This window comes from Thrips palmi, unplaced genomic scaffold (genome assembly GCF_012932325.1).
Source record: "Thrips palmi isolate BJ-2018 unplaced genomic scaffold, TpBJ-2018v1 HiC_scaffold_7, whole genome shotgun sequence".
Taxonomy (NCBI): Eukaryota; Metazoa; Arthropoda; class Insecta; order Thysanoptera; family Thripidae; genus Thrips; species Thrips palmi.
Window position 1 is genome coordinate 6,496,063 of NW_023144634.1, and position 25,538 is coordinate 6,521,600.

At 61.0% G+C, this 25,538-nt stretch overlaps 1 protein-coding gene across 1 annotated transcript; it reads right to left on the bottom strand.

Moving 5' to 3' along the window:
* Positions 1-469: 469 nt before the first annotated feature.
* LOC117652288 (spidroin-2-like) lies at positions 470-10,301 on the bottom strand. Its single transcript, XM_034397084.1, has 5 exons — positions 10,259-10,301; positions 7,684-7,745; positions 4,127-4,155; positions 1,253-4,058; positions 470-1,172 (listed from the first exon to the last, which is right to left on the bottom strand). The coding sequence occupies exons 2-5, from the start codon at positions 7,703-7,705 to the stop codon at positions 832-834; spliced, it is 3,198 nt and encodes a 1,065-aa protein (XP_034252975.1). The 5' UTR covers positions 7,706-7,745; positions 10,259-10,301; the 3' UTR covers positions 470-831.
* Positions 10,302-25,538: the final 15,237 nt, after the last annotated feature.

Here is a 25,538-nt window from a genome sequence, read left to right on the forward strand (position 1 = left end):
CAATGTCAGTTATGCCAGCGGCAAGCCAGCAAAAAGAAAGGCCCCAGTGAGTGTGTCCCAAAGAGCAACGATAATTGTCGGAAAATGTTGGCGGTGTGGGTGTCTGGGTGTCATTATATTGGCCCGTTGCGGAGCTCGATGTTATGTGCTGGTTGACCCACTCATTGAATGTTACGGCTCGGTGTATTCGCGAAGAGCCACGTTGACCAACTTGCTAAACTAGCTTATCTTTTTATTTACCTCCTGAGTGTCCGCTCGGTACAACTAGCATGAAAAACCAATCACATCCAACTTCACCTATTCTGAAAGTTGTGGGGCACTGCAGGAAAGATCTCTGCTCGCATCAATGGCACCGCTCAGAAATTGTTGATTCTCTTTGTCAGTCGAATTTTTATGATTTGCTGATGTGATTTTCTTTGGAAGCAGGAGCAGGGAAATAAAGTGGTTTTTGAGACAAAGATTTCTCATCAATCATGTGGTATATTTCAAAGTACAGACAGAAGCATAGCACTCACGCAGCCTGATACCGAAATAAATAGTACAAAAATGAATGACAGTGATGAACGGGAGCTATGAGGACATCGTCGTCTTTGAAATTACCCACGCGACTCTCTGCGCCGCCACTTCGGGGAGTGGCTTACTTAAATAACTTATCTTACAAAATGGACTGATGGGACGTATCACAGACACGCCATGGCATGAACCACCCGCTTAAACATGAGATGAAGTGGCAGTAGAATGGTAACGATTGTTGGTGCTGCGGCTGGCGCTGGCGGTCCCAGCGCGGCGCAGCGGACCCTGTTTCTGTTCGCGGCGAACCGTGTTGTCTCCTCAGCCGGCGAGCGGCGGCAGGTACTCTCTGTTGGGCGGCGTGGGCCTGTTGAGGCTGGGCAGGCCGGGCCTGGCGGTGGAGCCGGGGAACGGCGTGGACGACACGAAGGGCGTGTCGGACTCGACGGGGCGCGCCGTGCTGGACGGGAAGCCGGTCGTGGAGCCCTGGAAGCCGAACTGGCCGGGGAAAGCGGACGTCGCCGTGCTGCCCTGCTGGCCCGGGTACGAGGACGTCGCCGTGGAGCCGCTGTAGCCCTGGCCGCCCTGGCCGCCCTGGCCGGCGAAGGCGCTGCTGGACGAGCCGGGGAAGGCGGTGGTGGACCCGAACTGGCCCTGAGATCCTGCAATGAAAAGAAAGGCCAGTGTTAGCGCTTTTCAGAGGCGCGGATTTTCCAGATGTTCACAGTGGAAGGTGCCGTACCTGGGAAGCCAGCAGTGCTAGGGCCTTGCTGACCGGGGAAGGACGAAGAGCCAGAGTAGCCGACAGTGGAGCCAGTCTGCTGTCCAGGGAAGGAGCCAGAGGGACCAGAGGGACCCTGCTGTCCGGAGAAGCTGGGGCCAGAAGGACCCTGCTGGCCAGGGTAGGAAGCGGCAGGACCAGCTGGGCCCTGCTGTCCGGGGAAGGAGGTGGATGGGCCAGACGGGCCTTGCTGGCCAGGGTAGCCGACAGAGGGGCCAGAGGGGCCCTGCTGTCCGGGGAATGAGGCAGATGGGCCAGCGGGTCCTTGCTGTCCAGGGAACGAGGCAGATGGGCCAGCGGGTCCCTGCTGCCCCGAGTAGTAGCTGACGGTAGGACCAGTGGGGCCCTGCTGTCCAGGGAATGAGGCAGATGGGCCAACGGGTCCTTGCTGTCCAGGGAATGAGGCAGATGGGCCAACGGGTCCTTGCTGTCCAGGGAATGAGGCAGATGGGCCAACGGGTCCTTGCTGTCCAGGGAATGAGGCAGATGGGCCAACGGGTCCTTGCTGTCCAGGGAATGAGGCAGATGGGCCAACAGGTCCTTGCTGCCCGGGGAATGAGGCAGAGGGGCCAACAGGTCCTTGCTGTCCGGGGAATGAGGCAGAGGGGCCAACAGGTCCTTGCTGTCCAGGGAAGGAGGCAGATGGGCCAACGGGTCCTTGCTGTCCAGAGTAGCCAACGGAGGGTCCCGAAGGGCCCTGCTGTCCGGGGAAAGAGGCAGAGGGGCCGAAAGAGCCAGGGAAGCCCTGAGGACCGGCCTGGGCCTGGGCGCACGCAGCACAGCCAACGATGTTGTTGGTGAAGACGTCCTTGTTCTTGTAGTAGAGGTCGGGAGCAGTGTTGCAGTCGAACTGGTACCACCACACGCACACCAGGTGCTCCTGGCTGAAGATGGTGCCGTTGGGGCAGAGGAAGTCGTAGGTGCGGTTGTTGTGGCACACGTGGAAGATCTGGCAGCGGGCCTCGACGTCGGCGTAGTAGCCGGGGTACTGCTGCTGGTTGCACTTGAAGCCGGTCTGGACGATCTCGGTGTAGATGGGGTAGTCCCTGTCGGGCTCGCCGGGGATGGCGGAATAGTCACCGCCGGGGTAGGAGCCGTCGTCCTCAGCGCCGCCAGCAGTGCCAGAGGGTCCGGACGAAGGTCCGCGAATGCCGACGCCGCCCTGGCCGCCGAACGCGGTGCTCGGGCCGACGCTTCCACCCTGGCCGCCGAAGGAAGAGCTGGGACCGACATTGCCGCCCTGGCCGCCGAAAGCAGAGCTCGGGCCGACGCCGCCAGCCTGGCCGCCGAACGCGGAGCTGGGACCCTGGTTGCCGCCGAATGATGCAGATGGACCCTGAGGACCCTGGGAACCACCGAAGCTAGCAGAAGGACCAACGGGACCCTGGTTGCCGCCGAAAGAAGCACTGGGACCGACGGGACCCTGGTTGCCACCGAAAGAAGCCGATGGACCCTGAGGACCCTGGGATCCTCCGAAGCTAGCGGTAGGTCCAACAGGACCCTGGTTGCCGCCGAAGGATGCAGATGGACCCTGGGGACCCTGGGAGCCGCCGAAGCTAGCAGAAGGACCAACGGGACCCTGGTTGCCGCCGAAAGAAGCCGAAGGTCCCTGAGGACCCTGAGAACCGCCGAAAGAAGCCGAAGGACCCTGGGGACCCTGGGAGCCGCCGAAGCTAGCAGAGGGACCGACGGGGCCCTGGTTGCCGCCGAACGAAGCGCTGGGTCCGCTGGGGCCCTGGTTGCCGCCGAAGGAAGCCGAGGGACCCTGCGGACCTTGAGAACCACCGAAAGAAGAAGAGGGTCCCTGGGGTCCGCCGAAGGGAGACGAGGTGCTCTGGCCGCCGGCGTAGGGGCCGACGCCACCCTGGTTGTAGCCCTGCTGGCCGGGGAAGCCGGTGGTGCTGCTGAAGCCCTGCTGCCCGGGGAAGGGGGTGGTGGAGCTGAAGCCCTGCTGGCCGGGCCGCGGGGTGGTGGGGAAGCCCACGGACGTGCCGGGGAAGCCGGGCCGCGGGGTGGTGCCGGTGGAGGAGTAGCCGGTCTGGGGGAAGGACTGAGGACTCGCCTGCGTGAAGCCGGTGGAGCCGGCGCCGCTCTGCGGGTAGCCGGACGGGCCGGACGGGCCGGAAGTCACAGGAGAAGCCTGCACGAAACCGGAAGTGCCCGGACGGTAGCCAGAGCCAGCAGGGCCGGACGGCGCCGAGGTAAAGCCGCCGAAGGGAGAGGGGCGCGCGGTGGTGGCGGTGAAGCCGCCCTGGCTGGGGTACTGGTAGCCCGTGACGCCCTGGCCGCCCTGGCCGCCCTGGTAGCCGGTGACGCCCTGGCCGCCCTGGTTGGGAGCCGAGGTCGAGGGGAACTGGTAGCCGCCCTGGCCGCCCTGGGAGCCGGAGGTGTAGCCGCCCTGGCTGGGGGTGGAGGGGAACGAAGAGAAGCCACCGGGAGCGGCGGTCGACGGGAAGCTACCCTGGCCAGAGTAGCCGGGCCCGGCGGTGCTGCCGGTCGGGAAGCCGCCGGAAGTGGACGGGAAGCTGCCACCGCCGGAAGTGGACGGGAAGCTGCCACCGCCGGAAGTGGACGGGAAGCTGCCGCCACCGGAAGTGGACGGGAAGCTGCCGCCACCGGAAGTGGACGGGAACGAGGAGAAGGGCCTGCCGGGCGAGGGCTGGTCGGCGAACGGGGTGGGCGTGGTGAGCCCTGGCCGGGCCGTGGTGGAGCTGCCGGGGCCGAAGTCGGAGCCGCCCGGCCTCGGGTAGTAGTATCCCTCCTGGCCCTGGAACAGAGGACGCCATGAGTAGGGCGAAGTGCGAGTGGGGAGCGTCGGGGTGGACCGCTACTCACCCAAGCGACCGAGCTCAGGGCGAAGAGAACTGGAACACAGAAAGCACGGCATTGGTTAGAGTGGAGAAGCACGCGGGCCTTAGCAAGTACGAAATGCCCTGGCCGGGCGGCCGGGCCGGCCGATCGCGGTGGGATAACGCACATACTTTGCGGTAACACAGCTGGGCGTGCGTTTTGCAGCGCCCGGCCCAGCTCTGCCCGGCCTGGCCCGGCCTGGCCCGGCCCCTGGCCCGCCCACAATCCCCTGGGAGCCCCAGAGTTCCCACCGCGGGCCACGCGCCAGCCGTACCCGCACACGCGTCGGAAACGACACGCGTCGCACACGTCGTGTCGCCTTGCTCGTTCCGAACTAGTCTCTCGCCCGTCCCCGCAGGGGTGCGAGAGAGACGCCTGTTTGGAATGGGACCGCTGGATGGACCGCTGCACGCATGGCGCCTGACGAAAGCCCGCTGCCCCGGGCAACACCGGGCACCGCCGGGCACCAAGGGTGAGACACGCCGCGTCGCGCCGCGTCGCAGACACGCCCCCGCGACGCGACTTGCCGCGACGCGCCGCGACGCCGCAAAGGCCCCCGTGACCCCTGTTGAGTCAGCCAGCGGCCCGCGAGGCGGCGAGGCGCGGCTACGCTAGGGATGCTCATCGTAACGAAGGATCGTGTGGCATGGCAGCCCCGTTTCGCGGCTCGGAGAGAAACAAGAACAAGAACAAAAACAACACAGTGGCGCGGCGTGCGTGCCGTATGCCAGCACGCCGAGCGTCCTTGGGCCGGCCGCCTTGACGCCCTGGACCGTGGACCGACCGTGCACTGGGCCGCGGTCCGGCGTGGGAACGACGAGATGAGTTTTAAGAAGGCTGCGGGGCGGCAGGGCTCCGGCCCCCGGGGCACAGTGGGCCAGAAGACCGTCGCCGGCGGGCAAAGCTCCAGACGCGTTTTGAACTCCAAGTCGCTAAACAGGACTCGAACCGAGCGTGTGACCCCACCGATGGATTCCTCGTTCGGAGGGCAATCCATTGGTGGGGTCACACGTTCGGTTCGAGTCCTATTTAGCGACTCTGGAGCTCAAAACGCGTCCGGGATTTGGACCGCCCTCACCGCCTTCTGGCCCACTGTGCGCCGCGCTGCCGCGCACCGGCGTCGCGCTTGGCGCTGCACCGCGGAAACGGCAGCCTCTCGGCGCCTCCGCGTTTTGCGAAGTCCCCGCCGGACTAATAAAGCCTTTTCCCGGCCACCACACTGACAAGTAAAACGCGCTGTCTGCCTCGCTTCGACGCGTCGAGGACGCGGAGTGACTGACCGCCGCGGTCGAATCCTTCTCGGTGCGAATCGCGCCCTGAATGGCGGTCTCTTCCCATTCAGGCCCGGGGCCGGGGCCCGCCTGGTCTAGTGCAGTCTGTCTTGAGTGCCGTGCGGTGCCGTGCGGCGCCTCGCACGCTGGCGCTACACCCTCGGGCTCGGGGTGCGGGGTGACACCTACACTGCGAGCTGCAGCGGCGGCCTGAAGGCGGTCCAAAGTGGCGTGGACCTTGCTCGGCGGGACGGCAAAGGTCGCGCAGCACTTACCGAAGAGAGTCGTTTTCGTCGCTCTGTCTCTGTCGCACCCAAGGGGCGTCCCTGTAGGTGCGAGCGAAACACAGCGACGAAAACGACTCTCGGAATCAGTCCGCAGGGCGCCGTCACAGTGTCGCCGTGACGAGTCGTTTCCGCGTCCGCCGTCGTCACAGTCACACTCACGTGCGACAGTCAGTCGGTTGCGTCACGCGGCGTAACGATCGTCATACAGGACCCTCAGCAGCAGCCCCCCCCCCCCCCTCGATTCGTTTTCTTCCAGCGCCCACCGCATTGCCTCAGTGACCTCTGAGAACAAGCACGTTAACAACACTTGCCGCTGAATGAGTGAATGCGTGAGCGCGCACGTGTGTGTGAGTGTGTGTGTGCGTAGGTGTGAGGTACCCGCGCCGCGGTACTCCCAGAGAGAGGGCCAGACGGACGGACGGGTGGAGTGACAGACAGACAGTCGGACGGACAGACAGACAGACAGACAGACAGACAGACAGACAGAAGGCAGCCGCTGACCCTGTCCGGCCCGCCTCGCCGCGGCAGACGCGGCGCCGGGAGGGTAGGCAGCCGCGCTAGTTTTACAGTGGGTTGTGGACAGGCAGACAGACGGACGGACAGACAGATGGGCGGAAAGTACACGACTGTCCTACTGATGGGGCGATCAAACTCGATCAATGGAAGTGATTTGATGAAAGGACTCTGATTTAGGACGGCGCTCCCGTTTCAAACACGCGCGCATTAACAACCAAGCCTTAATTAAAAGACGTTTCTGCTGATGAGGCCAACCCGGAGAACTTTATCTTCTTTCTTTCCCCATTGTGTTTTTCTCCCATTTTTTTTTTCGCGCGAAGTGCCATAAACGGCGCGGTGCCAAAGGGGCGCTTTGATGTTCCGCGGCCTCTGTAAGTGGCTCGACACACGCAGTGCAGCGCGGCGAGGTTAAGGCCGGCACTGCGAATCGACAAGAAAGGCGGCAGACTGAGAGGTGCATCGCCGAAGTTGGGTCAACGTCGAACAGTGGGCCAGAAGACTGGTGGAGGCGGACTTAAGTCGAGACGCGTTTTGAGCTCCAGAGTCGCCAAACAGGACTCGAACCGGACGTGTGACCCCACCAACGGATTGCTCTCCGAACGAGGAATCCATTGGTGGGGTCACACATTCGATTCGAGTCCCATTTAGCGACTCTGGAGCTCAAAACGCGTCTAGAGTTTTGTCCGCCTCCACTGGCCTGCTGGCCCTGTGCGTCGGCACCACTTCGGCGCGGTGTAGACTGCCCGCGCGGCGCGGCGTTGCCGAGGGCGTTGCGGGGGAGAGCTCGGCGTCGTAATTTCGAGTAATGCATAGTTTCTTTGTCTGGCGATGACGCGGCCGGCCGAACGGCGGTAATCGCCGAATAAAGTAGAACAAGCAACAAGCGCCAAGCTCCAGAGACGTCTCCGTCGAACGTCACGGTGCACGCGAAAGCGCGCCGCGGTTACACTAGCCAGGACCGCCATCGCAGTTTTTCAAAAACCCACAGGATTTTTTTTCTCAAAGCCCACAGATTTTTTTGCAAAGCCCACAGACTCTTATTTTAAGACTAATTTGCACAGACCACAGACCGGTTTGCAAAGCTCACAGACTAAACTTTTCAAAGCCCACAGACTTATTTCCAAAGCCCACGGACTTTATTTTCACAAAGCTCCAGCCTAACGCGCGAGGCGCGCGTCCTTCCGGCGGCATCACTCGTTGATTATCCTGAGCATCCTCCCGGCCATCGATCGGCCGCTGACGCGAACCGACGCGGAATGGCTAGTTTACGGTGTGGGCACGATGGAGGGCCGTGCGTGGGAGAAGGACGCCACGCAGTCCAAACCGCCAGGCTGGCCTACGCCCCCCGTGATAGAGATCGTGTGTGTGTGCGTGAGGCACGCGCTGCTCGGAGGCAGGCACTTCCAGACTTCAGACCGCGAACAAGAGGACACCAAGTCCGTGCTGCCGGAGTGATTCTTCAACTTACCGAGAGCAGATTTCAGCGCCATCTTGTCGGCGACCCCGGTGGACTTGGACCCACCGACACACCTGTGGCGGCAAAAGAGCGAAAAACACGGTTAGATTAGTCACCAGGCGAGTGCACTTGTTGAGGCCGGTCGGAGTGCGTGGCCTTCGCCGCGCCCCGCCGCACCCCACCCCGCGCCGCCCCTCCGCATCATCGGAAGGTGTGTTCCTTGAGGCGGCTCGATCGGCACGACTGCACTGGACAGCGGCAAAGGCAAAGAAATCGTGAAATTGCCTCTCCTCTTCGCAAGCCCGTTGGCTGCCTCCTGGTTGCCTTTGGCCTCCGACACAGCACGGCGCCGCGTCTCGTCATCAGTGTTACGCTTGTCCGAACAGGGCTTTCGTCGCTCTGTCTCCCTCGCACCCCTACGCAGGGTCCTTGAGTGCGAGAGGGACAGAGCGACGAGGGATCGTCACCGAGTCCACCAGGGTCACTGTCAGAGCGTTACGCCGCGATAGGAGTGCAGGCATTGCTGGCGAAAGTGGGGACTCTGGGGACTGCACTGGGAACGCCTGGCGGGCCTGGCGGGCGTGGCGGGCCGCTAACAGTGCGGGAGGCTCGAACACGCAGCCCGGCCCGTGCCGTGGGAGGGCCACCGTGGCGGCAAGTCGCTACCATTATCACCTGCGCACCGAAGCACCGATCAGCACGCCCAACGCCGCTTTCATCGCGCTGTCTCTCTCGCACTCACGCGGCGCGCCACTGGGGTGCGACAGAGACAGAGCGACGGGACCAGTCTTGGGGATCGCTCGGCCCACGACCACGATTGGAAGCAGGGCACAACGCGAAACTCGGTTTTCGGGGGCCAGTAGTCAACTGCCGGTGGGTGGTCGGGGTGGCGGCTGGAGGGTGGAGGAGGTTACTTCGAGAGGTCACCCCCCCCCCCCCCCCTGCTGTAACTGCAGCCTAATAGCCAGGCGATGGCCTGCACCGCGGCCTGCAGGCCTGCACCTCCGAGACGGACAGCCGGCCGAAGCAACACGTTGCCTCACGCGGCGCTGCTTCACGAAGCGGGGCGGGGGCGGGGCGGGGCGGGGCGGGGCGGGGCGCGCCCGTTCGAACTTTTTGAACGAGAGTGAGGCAGTCGCTCGGACAGTCGCGTCTTACTTCTGCGGTCCGGATTCCGAATCGCGTCGCTCTGTCTCTGTCACACTCGGGGGGCGTGCCCGGCGTGCCGCAGGGGTGCGAGAGAGACGCCCTGCTGGAGAGGGCGTGGCGGCGCCAATATCGGGGCCAGGCCCCGCCGGGCCCCGCCAGGCCGGCCGGCCGGCCAGGGCGCATCATGACATTTGAGACGTCTAAACACGTGGCTCGGTAAGTGGCCAGAGCGTCGCGGCGTTGTTAACGCGATGAAGAAAGGATACGAGTTACTATACAAGATTCGCGAACAAAAAAAAAAACAGGCAGTTACTTTTTGGATGATACGCCTTTCTTCAAAACAGACACAGCCTTAACTGCGAGTCGCTCATATCAGTGTCATGTTACAACGGCGCGCGTCTCGGCAAATAAAAATTTTTTCACACCGCACTAGGAATAGACCGTGCGAAGCGCTTCGGCTCTGCCCCGCGTTGGAGTCTCCGAACGGACGACGTCGGAAGCGAGGCGACGAGAGACGCCGCGGCTCGGCGCACGCCGCCACTTAATTAGTCCATGAACCAGGAAACAAAAATAGTGCGCGCTTGTTTGATTTGATTAGCGGTGGAATTTCGGGAAGCGGCAACCTCGATCCCCGTCGACGCGAGGCGAGGCGAACCGCGCAGGAATTAATTTCAATCGAGAGGTGCGGGTGAGAAAACGCGACGCCTAATCTCGGAATCGCGACAATAAATATTCATGACCCGCCGGCCGCGGGGCGCGAACCGCCGGCCTGGCCGTGCGCGTGCAGTGCGCGACCCGCGAACCTTTTCTGCGGCACGCGAACGCACGCAGCGCAACGCGCGTCGTGGTTGTCAGTTCCAGTTGTTGTCAGAAAAAAATTCTTCTCTTTTTTAGTGATTTTTTTTAGGAGGGCCAGTTTGTTACGGATGTCAGTTCAAAGTCCCGATTTGAGAGAAGCTTTTCGCGTTTTGTTTGTTGAAAGGGTCCTATTTGTATGGAAAAGTCAAGAAGTTTTGACAAGATTGAAATATTGATTATTTTATGAAAGAGCCAAAATGTTGACAAGAACGTTTTTTGAAAAATGGTATTGATCTAGAACAGAGAATTTATAATTTGAACAGTCGATAGGTCAATTTTTATAGCCTACTGACAGAAGTCAACAATTTACATTTGTGTCAAATTTACGAAAGACTAAAATTTATTTGGTATAGTGACAATTTCATTAATTTTTTTTTTGAAAAAGTGAGCGAATTTTGAAACGCAGTTCGATGAGTCATTCTGTCACCAGTGGCGGCGGCGGGGTAGCGGTATCCAAGACGTATCCTCTGGGCGTGGCACACCGTTGCACTTGCACACTTGCACACTGTGGCTGCACTTCACTGCACTTTTGCACTCGCGGCGCACTCGCTTGCACTCTCGCTTGCACTGCCCCGCTTACCTCTGCAGACGCAGACTTGAGAACAATGTTTTGGGTTGGAGCGGTCGAGTCGACTGACTTCCCACCGCGCCGCCCGGCCTTTATATACCTCGCCACGACGGGGACCCCGACGGGGACCCCGCCGCCCCCGAGGCGGCCCCGGGGGCGGCGAGCGGGGCGGCGCGAGGGCTGGCCGGGGGCGTCGCGGGGGCGGCCCGGGGGGATGGCTCCGGGATGGCTCTGGAGGGGCGGACGGAAGGCGCCGCCCCCGCCGGCCTCCGCGGCCTCCGCCGCCCCCGCCCCGCCGCGCGCCAGAAGAGGGGCGGCGGCTGTTGACGTAATAAAGATGAACTCTAGGATTTCTGATTGGTCGCAGAGCGGCGTGCGCGTACGGGGCGGGGAGGGGCGGGGAGGGGGCGGGCGGCCGGGAGGGAGAGGATCTCCATCTGATGCAAGGACGACGTCGACGACGGATGCTGGGCAGGTGGGGGCGTGCTCCGCGTGCACCGCGGCGTACGCGGGCCGGCCGGGAGGGCCGCGACGACGCCGAGCCGCGCAGGGAGGGAGAGGGTGGAGGTCGCCGTGGAGGCGCTGCCGGCTCACTGCGGGCACGCTGTCTCTGTCGCGCGCAGCGACGCGCCGTGGGTGCGAGGGGGACAGAGCGACAACAGCGCCGTTCGGAAGTGGCCGGCTGGCGCAGCGCGGCGGGCGAGGGAGGGAAGGGGGAGGTGACTCTGACTTTGGCCGCCGCCGCCGCGTCGCCGCGTTTTGGAGTTCTGGTCCTTCTGGTCCGGCAGACCTTTGGGCAGCCTGTTGGCGTTTGGCCGTGCCTGGCCGTGCCTGGCCGTGCGCACCGGACCGCTTCTGCGGCGCGGCGTCCGCGGGGCCACGGGTCGCATCTGCCGAGGTGGCCATACTCGGCCCTACTCGGCGCCCGGCCCGGCCTCGTGAACTTGACTTTGCATCGAGTTGTGTGTTTGCGGCCTGTCTGGCCACCGGAGCGCGTCCGCGGTGGACCACCGCGCCACTGCGTGGGCCGTAAGCGCAGTGCAACCTCCCCGCGGCCGTCCCGCACGCCACTGGAGTCCGTTTAGGAATGTACTTCTTCTTTGTGTTGCACCATTTTCCCGCGCTTTTTCGCGCCGTCGCGCGCCGTCGTCGGAGCGGTTCCATCCCTCTCGCACTCACGGGGTGAACCGCGCCGGTGCGAGAGAGACAGAGCGGTGGGTGTGGCGACGCGGCGAGGTGCTCGGCTTCCTCGACGAGTCGATGCCGCTTTCGGACGGTTACGCCGCCCTCGCTACATTAGAGTCCCGGACAGCCCCGGCGCAACAGCACGCCGTCTTTTGTTTGCGTCATTTGTCGATACTGTCCACACTTTGGAAGCTTTTGAATGGCACCCGCCACGCCGCCACACTGCCACGCCGCCACGCCTCGGCCGATAGCGCGGCCTGCAGAGGACCCGGAGGACACGCGCGGCACGGAGAGTCCTGCGGTGTCGTGCCATCCCGCGCCGCGACGCCTCCGAGTCGAGACTCGAAACCTGACCAGATTTCGGTGGAGGGAAAAAAAGCTGGGCTCAAGTACTTGCTGTCAATAATATATTTTGCAAGCAAACAGAAAATTCTCAAAAAACAATTTGTCTGAAAAAAAAATATTGAAATAAATATTTTGGTGTGATCCAGCTTGATCCATGTTGTCCGTGTTACGAATCTGTTCGGTAACTGATGTGCTTGTCCGGGAGTGCACTGGCTTGGGTGCGCGGAGCTGCAGACGGATTCCGAGAGGATTCCATCGCTCCGTCTCTCTCGCACTCACGGGGCGTCACGTGTAGGTGCGAGAGAGACGACTCCCCTAATTAGCGGACATGACGGTTCGGCCATTCGGCCACAGCCCGGGGCGGGATCGCTTCACAACACGTTAATCCGTTGATCCGGCGAGAGAGAGAGAGAGAGAGAGAGAGAGAGAGAGAGAGAGAGAGAGAGAGAGAGAGAGAGAGAGAGAGAGAGAGAGAGAGAGAGAGAGAGAGTTAGAGTCTTCTCCGGGATAAGGCCCTTACTGCTCCCGCAGCAGCCTGGATTCCGAATTAACTGCGCTGTCTGTCTCTCTCGCACGCATGGCGCGTCGCGTGTGGGAGCGAGAGAGACAGAGCAACGCAGGCACTTCTGTTCGGAACCATCAGTCTGTCCAGAGCGAACGGCAGTGTCATGGTGGATGCGTTCCTTTGGACGAGTACGCTGCTCCAGTTGTCGTTACGTGAGGGGCGGGCCAACAACAACAACACAACAACAACAACAGTAGTCCGGAAATGGAGCGCGGGTTGCATACCTCCGGCGCGTGATGTCCGAAGGCGCAAAGAAGCGGCCCTGGCGCAAGTGCTGCTTGATTGGAATAATTTCCGTCAGAAGGACGAACGGACAGAAGGACGCGTCCGTGGACGAACAGACAGGACAGGAGCTTCTCATAGCTGCGCATCCCCAGTCCCCACGCGATCGCGTGACCCAGGCTGTATTCCGAACAGTGCTTTCGTCGCTCTGTCTCTCTCACTCGCATGGGGCGTACCGTAGGGGTGCGAGTGTGGTGGACCTCTGTTCTGGGTGGCGATAGATTGCTCGTTTTCGGTTCGATGGTTCGATCGATGGTTCGATTAGGGTCGCACGGGGACGACCTGACGGACAGACAGCATTTCTAACAAGTGCAAGACTTACGCCTTTTTGTCGCTGCCTTGCGGCCATGCCTCCACCGTTTTGTTCGGTTTGGCCAAAGGCGGGACGCTTCACGACTTGGCCGTTCGTGCAATGCAGCAATGCGGCGAGGCGGCGAGGCGGTCCCATTGAGTGATTCATAATGACCTACTTTGAGCGGGCAGTCATCAGGGTGGTGTCCAGCGGGCTCAACGCGCTTTCTGTCTCGCTCGCACTCGTGGGGCGTGCCGTACGGGTGCGAGAGAGACAGAGCGAGATAGGCTGGGTGCAATGAATGGTGGGGCACCTTCGGGACGCCCCACGGGTGCGAGAGAGACAGAGCGCCATTCATTCCATTGGGCCAATCAGACTGCGAGGGGCCGCCAACTAACATGGGCTGCTGCTTGACCTCCGCGGGGTGCAGGCCGTGCTTGGCGTACTTACAGTGTGCCTCCCCTGCGACGCAACGCCGCGTCGTGTGTCTGCTTCCCATTCAAAGTCCAGCGGCAGGCGTCGGCCTGTCTCTCTCGCACCCATACGGGACGCCCCACGAGTGCGAGAGGATCACACTGCATGGGAGCAACGTCACCACTCCGTTGGGGCGTCCCCGGGCCCTCTTTTTGAACCGAAAGAAAGTTTTCAGTACACGCTGGAGCGTTCGAATGTGGCACAGCGATTTCATTGCAGCGATCAGCACGTGTTCGCCATCTCGTCGACTGGGCGCAGGCACCAGCACACACAGGAACACGCCAACGGAGTGGCGTTGCGTAAAGAGAAACCGTCGGAAGTGACCGAGGGTGACTTCCGACGCCGACCGCAGCATTATCCATCCCGATGATCGGGGGCAGCCGACTGATCCCGAGCAGTCGCTCTGTCTCTGTCGCTCTCGAGGGCGTCTCGCAGGGTGCGAGAGAGACGGCGCGCCACCCTCCCCGACGTCGCGGCGCCACCACACTGGCATTGCAGAGCAGACCGCGGGGTCAAACCGTGAAACCGACCCGCAAGCAGCAACGGTGTCAATGAGCCGTGCGCAGGCCGATTCTGAATACTGCTCTGTCTCTCTCGCTCTCGCACGCCCCCGCGGACCGCCCCATGAGGGCGAGAGAGACAGAGCCACTGTTCGGACGACGGCCCGGCAGATATTCCGCCGCGTTACGACGCTCTTCCACCGTATTTGGCACCACCCGCTGCCAAGGGGCTGCTTCAAAACCACTGCACTGCCAAGAGACACGCATGCAGACGCAATTCCTAAACATTTTCTTTTTGCGATTTCATTGATGGGCGCTTGGCTCAACCCCTTTCCCCGAAAAGTCCAGGGCTGCGAGTCCAGTCCGCGCCTCGCCGCGCTGTGATTGGCTGTGTCGACACGTCCGAATCCGTCACGGCGTCTCCGAGTCCCGCGCCAACAAGTGCCAGTGAGCAGTGCGGCGTCTCCGTCCGTCTCTCTCGCTCGCACGGGGCGCGCCGCGTGCGTCGCGTGGGTGCGAGAGAGACAGAGCGAAGAGGCGCCATCCGATACGGCGCACGGCCGCGAGGGTCGCGGGGTTCAGGGGCTGCCGAACCGAACAACTGGAACTCGAAAAGGATGCATGATTTGCAAAGGCGCGGACGCGCGGGGTGGGGCGGGGAGGTGGGGGAAGAGGGCACGGCATCAGGAGGACGGGCAGGCAGAGAAAAAGGCCCTGACTTGTGTGGTCCCTGCGCTGCCTTCCAGGCAGCTCCAGGCAGTTCCAGGCACAGACCGCTCATTTCGATACTAGTCCTGCAATCCGCTGGGCCGGGCCGCGCCGGGCTGGACCTGCACTGGAGGTCAGATCAGCATGAGACGGACCAGCCTCTAATGGCGCCGAGGTGAAGAAGACCGTCTCGCCGCCAGAGTGCCGCCAGCCGGCGTCCACCCACCACAAAGAGCGGCGCGCCGTCCACTGTCCCGACACCCCACAAGTGCGAGAGAGACAGACCGACGAAAGCGCGCCTAGCCGCTCGGACTCGGCCCGCGTCCAGCCAGCCGGCCCCGCGCGGGGCTCAAGGACGCCCCGGCACCCCGGCCTCGTCCTGTCTCTCTCGCACCGCCGCGGGGCGCCGCGTGAGCGCGAGAGAGACAGCGAGTGTGAGAGAGACGGGCCTGACACACTGCACGAAAGGCACGAAAGCGCGCCGGACGCGTGGACGGGGAAGTGCCTGCAGCGGACTGACTCCGCGCGAGGCCCGTCGCTCTCTCTCTCTCTCTCGCACTCACGGGGCGCCCCGGGTGGGAGCGAGAGAGAGCGACCGACCGCGCGGAACCAGTCGGCCGGCGCCTCCGGACCAAAGGATGCCAAAGGCTTCTGGTCTTCCTCGTCCTGTTCGGGCCTTCCGGGAGCTCGGCCCTCGTCTTGTCCACTGCCGCGTCCTCAGCCCCGGGACTGACACCTGCCCGTCAACGGCCGAGTCGTCGCCCTGAGGCTGCCACACTCAATGCGTTTCGCCCCCAATTTTCAAAGCGGCAACGTTTTCTTCGCCTGGTGGGATCGTAGCCGTTTTCCGCGCCGATCCACTGGGTCAGTGGAGCCGCACCGGGCGCGTTGCTGCGCAACAACACACACCTCATTGACTTGATGGCGGCTCGCCATGAACGGGCGCGAGCGCGCGGCACGCCGTGTTTGGCAGGTGACACGAGATGAGCCCATGGATGATGGCGTTGTTGTGCTGCGGTGGGGCTCTGCCCGGCCCTGCCCAGCCCAGCCCAGCCAGTGTACCCTGCGAGCCACAACCCCATCAGACGGCAGAAAAACAAAAAAAAACAGTTGGAATACGCGGTACTTTTTTCACCGTGATCAAGGAAATTGGAACGGCCTGGACGTCCCAAAGAGAAAGTGAATTTTGCCCGGTCGTCCTCCGGGCGACGACGCGATGACGTTCGCCACGCGTCTTCGGAATTCATTGACATGCAAATGAGGCGCCGAGTCAGGGGCGCGACCCTGCAGGGGCTGCCGCTCTGTCTCTGTCGCGCTCGAGGGGCGGCCGGGGCGGCCCGTCGGGTGCGAGGGAGAAAAACACTCACTTTGACAGGGACGCCGCGCAAGGGTTCGATTAATCGAACGCACGACGGAAGTTGGGCGTTATTCCATCTCGGAGCCCCGACCAGCGGGTAGTAACAATGTGGCCGTTTCGCTGGCCGTGCGAGGCGCGGTGTGCCAACTGCAGTGCCGTCGCGCTGTCGCCCAAAGGCGAGCGGGGAGCAATGAAAGGGAATGAAATGGAATGAAATTCGGCCCGCCGCGCCACTGGGGAGACGAGGTGGCTTCCGTCGGCTGGCTGCGGCAGGCGCGCAAAAAGCCAAACGATGCCAACAACCCAGCGAGCGGCAGCTTCCTGGTAGGGCTGTGCGATATCCACTTCTCGGTATCGCAATACGATATTGACCGCATATCGAACTAAGAGTCGATATACTTCGGACGGGAAAGAGCAGGTCCCGGGTTCGAAACCGCTCAAAGTATTGCCCCTAATTGGCGGCTTTTTTTTTTTTTAAATTTTTTCTTTCATTTTTTTTCACCCGGGAATGATGCATCATTGCCGTGCAGCTGTTCAGTGCTCAAGCTTCCGTCTGAGCTGGTCGTTCCTACGTAGGACGTTTGGCGTCCAGTGGAGCCGCTTCTTCCATGGGCCACGCCACTGGCTGGCCCGGGCCGCCCCCTGCCGGCCCTTTGGGCCCGTTGTCGCCGCGACCCCATCGCGCTTCGTCGCCCCGTCTCTCCCGCACCCGTGGGGCGGCGCGTCGGGGTGCGAGAGAGACACTGCCTTATCGTCGGCCCACTTGGCCCACGCGCGCAGGGCTGCGCAGGGCTCGCTTGGCTCGCTTGGCTCGCTGGTGGGTGTCGAGTGGCGGCCTGTTGCAACGGGATGTGAGATTCGCACCGCGCGGCACCGCCACACTGCAGACTCATTCCGAGAGTCGTCGCTCTGTCCCTCTCGCACTCATGGGGCGCTCCGCATACCTACGAGAGAGACAGAGCGACGAACACCCGGGCTGGACTGTACTCAGGGCAATAAATTTGCCTTACCGGCCGAGCTTCTGTCCGAAACAAGGGCGAGGACGGGGCGGCCGGGGACGGTCGAGGGGCTTAGTCCATCCGTGAAAGAAGACTAGCCATCGACGGTGGCCAGCTTGTCGCGCACGCGCACTGGAAAAACAAAACAATGGACGTTCTCGAAAGAAGCGCTGAAGAGCAATACTTTCCGCTCGCCAAGGTTTTTCGAATTGGGTTGCGCTGAATAGCCTTTTGAGCGAGGGGACCTTAATGCGTGCCGGTGCTGGACGGTGCTGGACATGCGTTGCTCCACGCCGAAAAACAATCCAGCCGCTCGGTGCGACCGGCCACAGCCGCGCGGAGGGGGAGGGGGAGGGGGCTTGTGTGTCCGCGGCGCCACAGTGCCCCAGCTCGCCTCTGGCCTTGGTCCTTGGCGGCGGCGGATTCCCACAGACGCCGCGCCGCCCTGCCCGACAAACGCTGCGGGGAGGGGGGAGGGGGGGGGAGACGACGCCTGCAAACGGTACATCTGCAACTGGGCGCACTTTGGTAAGGGCAGCAAGTTCACTCGCCCTGGGGACCGCCCGGGGCGCCCCTGTTGAAACGGCCACCGTGTCGTTTTAACGGCCAGCACTTCCCTGCCCCGGTAGGCCGTGCTGCAAGCCTGCAAGCCTGCAAGCCCGTTCCAAACGCTTTCGGCGCTCTGTCTCTCCCGCACTCGTAGATAGATGGGACGTTCCGAATGGGTGCGAGGGAGACAGAACGACAGACCTGATCGGACTAACTGGAATGAGGCATATCTCTGTCTCTCTCTCTGTCTCTCTCTCTCTCTCTCTCTCTCTCTCTCTCTCTCTCTCTCTCTCTCTCTCTCTCTCTCTCTCTCTCTCTCACCCCGCGTGACGGGGACGCCCCTCGAGTGCGAGTGAGACAGCGACAGCTGTGGCGAGGCGGGAACGACGCATTGACAAATTTTGGCATCAAGTGTTGCTGCCACTGTGTGCGCTGTGCTCTGGGGGGCTGACCCGGGGGTAGGGTGGTCCAAAAAAAAGTGAACTTGCTCGGATCGTCCAACGCCGCCCGGATTAGGATTCTACATCGAAAAGTATGAAATACGTGTTTTTTCCTTTTTCGAAAAAATGATTTTTAGGACCTCCGCAGAGCGCTTAAAGTTTTTGTCAGTGCTATAAATAGGAAAAAATCGTAACTTGGTCATTTTTTGACCGATTTTCAAAAACGAAACGGGGATTTGTTCGTTTTTGAATGCTTATTACGAAAAAAAATATGCCCAACCCTCATTTTGGTTTGCCTAACTTTCAGGGGCAAAACATGACTAAATTTCGGCCCAAATTGGCAATAGTTTCGGTTTGTAGGCCGCTTCAGCCACTCCAAGTCCACCCTGTCAGCATGGCGGGGTGCCTCCACCACAAGGCAAGCCCCATGAACAGAATTGGGATGCCGGGTGCAATTTGCCTACCTCCCAGGGGCATCAAATTGTGGATTTTTTCGAAAATCTATCAATAGTGATGTCTCTTGGGGCCTCTGGGCACTCAGATGGGCACACTTTCACACGGTTTGATACCCACAATACGTGATATGAACGTTATGGACGTTGCTGACGCGAGGGACCGCAAACCACGCAAGGCCACAAGAAAAGCCATCTAAATGAAGGAATTTTCTGAATTTTTACGTTTTTCTGGTCCTGAAAGGTAGGCATGAGGTCCTCAACAGTCCGTTCCTATTTTTTGTACTTTTTACGTAGTTTGGGTACCGAACCGTGTGAAAGGGTGCCCATGTGAGTGTCCAGAGGCCCCATGAGACATCACTATTGATAGATTTTCGAAAAAAATCCACAATTGATGCCTCTGGGAGGTAGGCAAATTGCACCCGGCATCCCAATCTGTTCATGGGGCTTGCCTTGTGGTGGAGGCACCCCGCCATGCTGACAGGGTGGACTTGGAGTGGCTGAAGCGGCCTACAAACCGAAACTATTGCCAATTTGGGCCGAAATTTAGTCATGTTTTGCCCCTGAAAGTTAGGCAAACCAAAATGAGGGTTGGGCATATTTTTTTTCGTAATAAGCATTCAAAAACGAACAAATCCCCGTTTCGTTTTTGAAAATCGGTCAAAAAATGACCAAGTTACGATTTTTTCCTAATAATAGCACTGTTAAAAACTTTGAGGGCTCTGCGGAGGTCCTAAAAATCATTTTTTCGAAAAAGGAAAAAAACAGTATTTCATATTTTCGATGTAGATTCCAAATCCGAGCGGCGTTGGACGATCCGAGCAACTTCATTTTTTTTTGGACCAACCCTACCGGGGGGCGTTACGAGTGGAGTGGCACATGGCACCCCGTCCCCGCAGCCGCAGCCTCGCAGCCGGTCTGCTTTTAGCTGCTTTTAGCACTCCACGGCAAGGACGGGGCCCGGCACTTTTCCTCTCATTGCATTTTGCCGATCGTTTCCAGATGCCTGTTCGCGTCCACTCGTCACATTTTGGGTCTTGCGTCAAGCTGAGTACGAATTAGCGGAAATAAAAATGAGATAGGACGGCGGTGAAGAGAGCGGCGGATCGGTTTTGCGCAAAACTCCCCACTTGCCCGCATTTTTCCGAGTTTGTTTCACTCCCTGGCCAGCACGAATTCCTAGCCAATCTGGTCACTCCTGTCGTGCGCCACCACTTGCCCCCCCCCCCCCCCGGCGCGTCGCCCTAACTACTCGCGGTGATAAATTGCTTCGCTCGGTGGCTCGTGGCTCGTCAACCGAAAACGCTGCCAGGCGGCAAGGCGGCACGCAGACTTGTTTCTGAGAGTCGCTCTGTCTCTCTCGCACTCAAGGGACGTCCCCAGTGGGTGCGAGAGAGACAGAGCGACGAGGGCCGAAAGGCGGCGGGTGGTTCCGCAGCCATCCTATGCACGGCACTGTTAATGCCGCAGCGCGCCGCGCCGTGCCAGTGTGCCAGTGTTTGCCCAGCAAGGCCGCCGAGGGCAGCGCGGAGCAGCGCGGGTCACTAAGATGGATCCGTCGCAAGGACGCGCGCTGTCTCTCTCGCACTCGCGGGGCGTCCCGCAAGGGGTGCGAGAGAGACGCACCGACAAGCGCGCAGTCGGCCCGCCGAAGGAGCCCGCCGCGCCGGCCGCAGGGCGTGTCCGAAGGCCCGAAGGTCCGAAGGAGCCCGACTGTAATTTTCGTGAACTTTGGCCTCTGATTTTGACGCGATGCTGGTAATGGCGGCGTCGCCCCGGGGCGCCGCGCTGTCTGTCTCTCTCGCACTCGCGCGCCGCGGCCGCTGCGGTGCGAGAGAGACAGAGCGAGCACTTCGGTTACAGTGCCGCGGAGGATCCCCGAATGATGGATCGGTGGGCGTTTTGTCGTGCTTGCAAGGTGCTCTCAGCCGCACTTTGTGTGTTTACGCTGATTAGCATGTCATTGTATTCACGTTCGCTCTCATTTATTTTCAGCCACCGTTTATTTAAACTATTCCAAAAATTTAAAAATTTTTCAATTTTTTTTTTGCTAAGGTAGTTTATAGTCTAATCTTCAGGAACCTTATACATCTTATCATTATTATATCTTTTTTAAAATATATTTCTTGAAGCGTGATCTTGTTTGTTTGTTTTGATAAGGTGAGTTTGTCACTCCTTTGACGAGTGTGCTTCTCGTTACATCAATCCCACCGTGCAGCCCATCCGCTTCGTTCTCCACCCCACCACCTTCCCACCTCCTCAGTGTCACCCCAGCCGTGAGAAAAGTCAAGCTCAAGACCGCATTTTTTTTCGACATTACTTTTACCTTTACCGCCAGATACCCCCCCAGATCCGAGTCAGCAGATAGGCTCTTAAAGTCTCGCATAATTGAATTTAAATGGATCCGTTTTGCAAGGTCCTTTTCTGTTCTTCTGCGCGGCCGCCTGCCTCGGCGCGCCTTTGCGCGCTTTGCGCCTTGATGCGTCGGGGTGCCTGATGACCCGGCCTTGCAGCGATACCCAGAACGCAGTGCCGCGACGCGGTGCGCCGCGGTGCGCGGTGCGGGGCCAAGCACGCCTCCTTGTAAGCGCGCCGCAGCCCCGCCATCCTTCAGCAGTGTAGGCGAGCCCAGCCCGCGTGACTAAACGACGTCTAATTGATAACGGATGGCTCAGGGTGACCAGTAGACTGACTACGAGAGTCGCTTTCGTCGCTCTGTCTCTCTCGCACCCGTAAGGATTGCCCCATGGGTGCGAGAGAGACAGCGACGAAAACGACTCTCGGAATCAGTCTGCAGAGAAAGGGGTTCGCCAACGACGCGCTCCTGAACCGCACCATCGCGATAAAGGTGCAAAAAAAAATTCATCTCGAAATCCAAAACCGCTTCTCGTCGGACACAAGAGTGTGCTTGCTATTCTTTTTGGGCGTGGAAATCGAAAGGAGCGACAAATCTCTGCGCGGCGACAGACGCGGGCACTGCAGTGGGAGGCAGTGGGAGGCTCGGGTCGTGCTCTGAATGTCTGAATGCCCGCGCCGACTTCCCCGGAAGGGAGAGACGTATTTTTGCAGACGCCGCTCTTCTGTCCACACAGGCCGAGCGCAAAGGGAGAGGGGGGGGGAGCGGGGAGGGCAGGTGTCGGCAGTGCAGTGAATAACGTTTCGCGGGTGACGTAAAGGTCAAGAGTACGAAGGACTGCGTCCGTCCGGGGCGCGAGAGCGCGAGCGCGCGATGAGGCGACCGCACGATTTCTCATATTTCGGAGACCGACTTTTTCACTCCGGCGAGACAGCGCGGGGGCGTGTGAAAACTGTGCTAAGAAGCGGCTTCGTTTGACCTGGCGGCTTGACCTCCGTGTCGGAATGTCCCACCCAGTCGCTGTTACTGGCGTCTCGTGAGAGAGAGGGAGGGAGAGTAAAAGTGTTTTGTATCGCGTTTTGAACCGCCGCCTCCTGTGAAGGCGAGGCTGCTCGGGACCTCCCCATCCAGCCGAGCAGACTGATTCCGAAGAGTAGTTAGCGCGTCGCTCCGTCTCTGCCGCACTCGTGGGGCGTCCCGCCGGGGCACAGTGGGCCAGAAGACCGGTGGAGGCGGCCAAAACTCTAGACGCCTTTTGAGCTCCAGAGTCGCTAAATGGGACTCGAACTGAACGTGTGACCCCACCAACGGATTCCTCGTTCGGAGAGCAATCCATTGGTGGGGTCACACGTTCGGTTCGAGTCCCATTTAGCGACTCTAGAGCTCAAAACGCGTCTCGAGTTTTGGCCGCCTCCGTCGGTCTTCTGGCCCACTGTGCGGGGTGCGAGAGAGACGCGGGAGGCCCAATCACGGCCCCGTAAAGGGGGATGGCCGCGTGGCCGCGTGGAGGATGGGGCTGAAAAAAGGCCTGCCTTGCCAAACGCGTCGCCGCGCCACGCGACTGGCGCCTCCCGGTGGGACCATGTGCGGAGGCAGTCCGTAAAGCTGAAACGTCGTTCGGTGCAACGGCGGCGCGGCAGCGCGGCGGAATGGCGCGTGCATTATTATCGGTGATTAGGGCGTTATTAGCGACCGGGCCTTGACACGCCACGCCACGCCGCGCCGCGCGTGGAGCAAGGCACGCGCGGCACGGCGCGGCACGCTGAGGGAGAAACAGTGTGTCCATGCGTCCGCCTCGCCTCTTTCGGCGGTCTGCCCAGACGGCGCCGAAAAGAGTGCCGGCATAAAATCTTTAACGGCGTGCGTGTACACGAGAGTGCGCGTACGCGGCCAGAGTCGGGGAAAAAGCGGCAACAAATGAACCGATGTCGGTCAGGGCGGAAACGCTACACCGACACGTACTGCGGCACCGCGGCACCGCGGCTGTTCTGCTCTCGTCACCTCGGCCTCTGTCTGCGTCTGCGTCGAGTGTTTGCATCCAGAGTGCACGGGGCGACCGCGGCATACCAATGTGAGTGCGTGTTGTCTGCGCGTCGTGTTTGAGGGGTGGGAAAATTTTTACTTTTTTTTTTTGCTCTTTTTGCGAGTGGCTGGGACTGCCCGTCCACCAAAACGCGGTCCAAGAGGAAGCCCTTTGGTCGCAGCCTGCGCCGGTCCAGCGCGCACGGAGGCGGCGCTCTCCAAGGCGCGCCCTGAGAACGGCGGCGGCGTGGCGGTGAACTCAGGTTCAAGGCTGCCCGTCCCGGCCGCTGGGAGGACGAGTCACTGCAGCAGAGCGCCGCCCGCATGCCGGCCCGTTTAAGTGACCTGGTTATGACTTTCGCACTTTCCTTTTCTTTTTTATTTCTTTCAGATTTTTAACTTTTTCTCTCTTTTTTTTCTCCCCCTTGCATCGTGTTTATTATTTTGTGGCGCTGCGCGTAAGGACGGCCGGCAGCAGTAGCGGCCGCGCAAATTACTTTTACGGTGGTGTCGCGTTGTTGTTGCGTTCGCGGCGTTTGTTGTTGTTGATGCGTTATGTTGTTGTTGTTGCCCCGAGTGTCATCATCGCAGGCGTCGCGACGCCGGCCGTCCTTTCGAGAAAATGACCGGGTTGAACGGGATTTGCGCGTGGTCACGCTGAACACCCGCACCGTCTCTCTCGCACTCAGAGGCGTTCCGCGGCGGAGCGAGAGAGACGGCATCGAACTGCAGCGCGGCCGAAAGACGGCGCGGCGACACGGCGGCATGTCCACTCCTTCCTCGACGCGCGGTGATGCGGACTCGGCAAAATCGTCTTCCTTTTTTATCGACGCGAGGCGCGAGGCGCAGGCAAGCAAGGCGCTAGTTTAATTTAAACACCGGCCGGAAGTCAGTGTAGGCAACGCGGCCGCGCTGCACATCCGGCCCGTAACTACATGGTGGTCCAAGGCGCTCTACCGGTTGTCTTGTCTTGGACGCCCACCTCCAGGGCCTTATGAAGCTCGCGTCAAGCACACCGCGAAGATAGTGGTGCGGCCGCCTCGCCGGTCCGCGAGTCAGCGAGTCTGCGTGACAGTGACCTTGGCCCAGACGGCAGGACCGTCTGCCCGCGCGTCGCCGTCGGCCAGTCCACGTCCGGGCATCGCGCGTCGATACTTTGTCCTGTCATCCTTTTCACCGGCCGAGTCCTTCGGAGTCCTTCGCCGCGCCGCGTGTCTAGGGAAGGCTCTGCTCTGCTCTCCAGGTTCGCGATAAGTCCGGCAGGGCACGTCCGCACGCGGGACGAGGCTTGACCTCAAACCGCGCGCCGGGCCGCCGGGACGGATGGAAGTGCGTCCCTGCGAGGTGACTCGCCGCTCGTCCCGGAACACCGCGTCATCGCCGAGCCGGTGTCATCGCCGGCAGTGCAGTGGAAGGGAGGACAGCAAGCCGCCAGTCCAGGATTTTCCGAAGGAGGGGGGGGGTCTTTCTGGGGCCATGTGGTGCTTGCTGCATTGCCAGGTGGCCTATGTAGTTCCCGCGGAGAGGGTTGGAAGGGGTCACCTCTCCCGTAGAGCCACGCGCATGCCGCCGTCAGCGCCTGTGAGGTAGGCCGGCCCGCGCGCCAGGCGTGCGTGTTGGCTCGGCTTGGTTGCCTATCCTTCGATTCGCAGGCGCTCCGCGCCGAAGTCGCCTCCTCGCCGTCGAGCGTGGCCACCACACCGCCATTCCCGACCATGTCTCCGGCTTGCCTTACTCCGTGCCAAAACGAGCCGCGGTCGCAGCCCGGCAAAGAAGATCGTCTCGTCTTCGGTTCACCTTGGGGTCCGGCACTGCACTACGATTCCAAGAGTCGTTTCGCACCTCTAAGGACCACTGTCGGAGTTCAAGAGAGACAGAGCGATAAAAACTCTGGGGATCGGTCCGCTGGGGCACTGTAGAGGAGGATATGCAGCGAGGGTGAGGTCAGAAAATCGTAAAGCCGAGTGCGCGAAGCGACAACGCTTTATTTCACGTCCTTCAGGCATTCTACACTGACGCTCATTACGGCGCCTCGCTCCTTCTCTCTCGCGCCGCGGCGGGACGCCCCGTGAGTGCGAGAGAGAGCGCCGTTTTTCGGAAGCGGCCCCCGAGAGGACCAACCTTGACTCGTCAGGAGAGCGCTCTCCCCTAACGAACTAACGGCGTTTCTACGTGCGCCAGATCGGCCGATTCTCGTCAACAAATCGACGACGGGCGCGACCTCTGTCGCATTAATCAAGCCGGCAGATTATTTTGTAGTCTTTAGGAGGAGAGAGAGAGAGAGAGAGAGAGAGAGAGAGAGAGAGAGAGAGAGAGAGAGAGAGAGAGAGAGAGAGAGAGAGAGAGAAGAGAGAGAGAGAGAGAGAGAGAGAGGCTGCACAGGCGCAGCACAAAGCGTGTCTTCAAGGAGGCAGACGCTCTCTTGGAGGAGCCCGTTGACCGCACGGGCCGGAGTCCGAGTGCTGTTGCCTCTTAGGGGCCCGACCCCACGCGATGCACGCGGGGCACCACCTGCAGTGCAGGCCGCACCAAAACCACGTGAAACAATTGTCGTTCCGTTGCGTAATCTCTCGTGGGCAGCCCGCCTTGGTCCGGCTTGGCCCGCCTTCTGGAGGTAGTTTGCTTGGCATCGTCAAAGGGAATGGATTGGGGATGGATTGTTTCTGTCAAGACGGGGACCGCTCATTTTCAGGCCCGTTCAGTAGTGACGCCGGGGAAGCCCCGTCTCGAGTGACTCAGGACGAATCGCCGCCACACGACCGAGGTG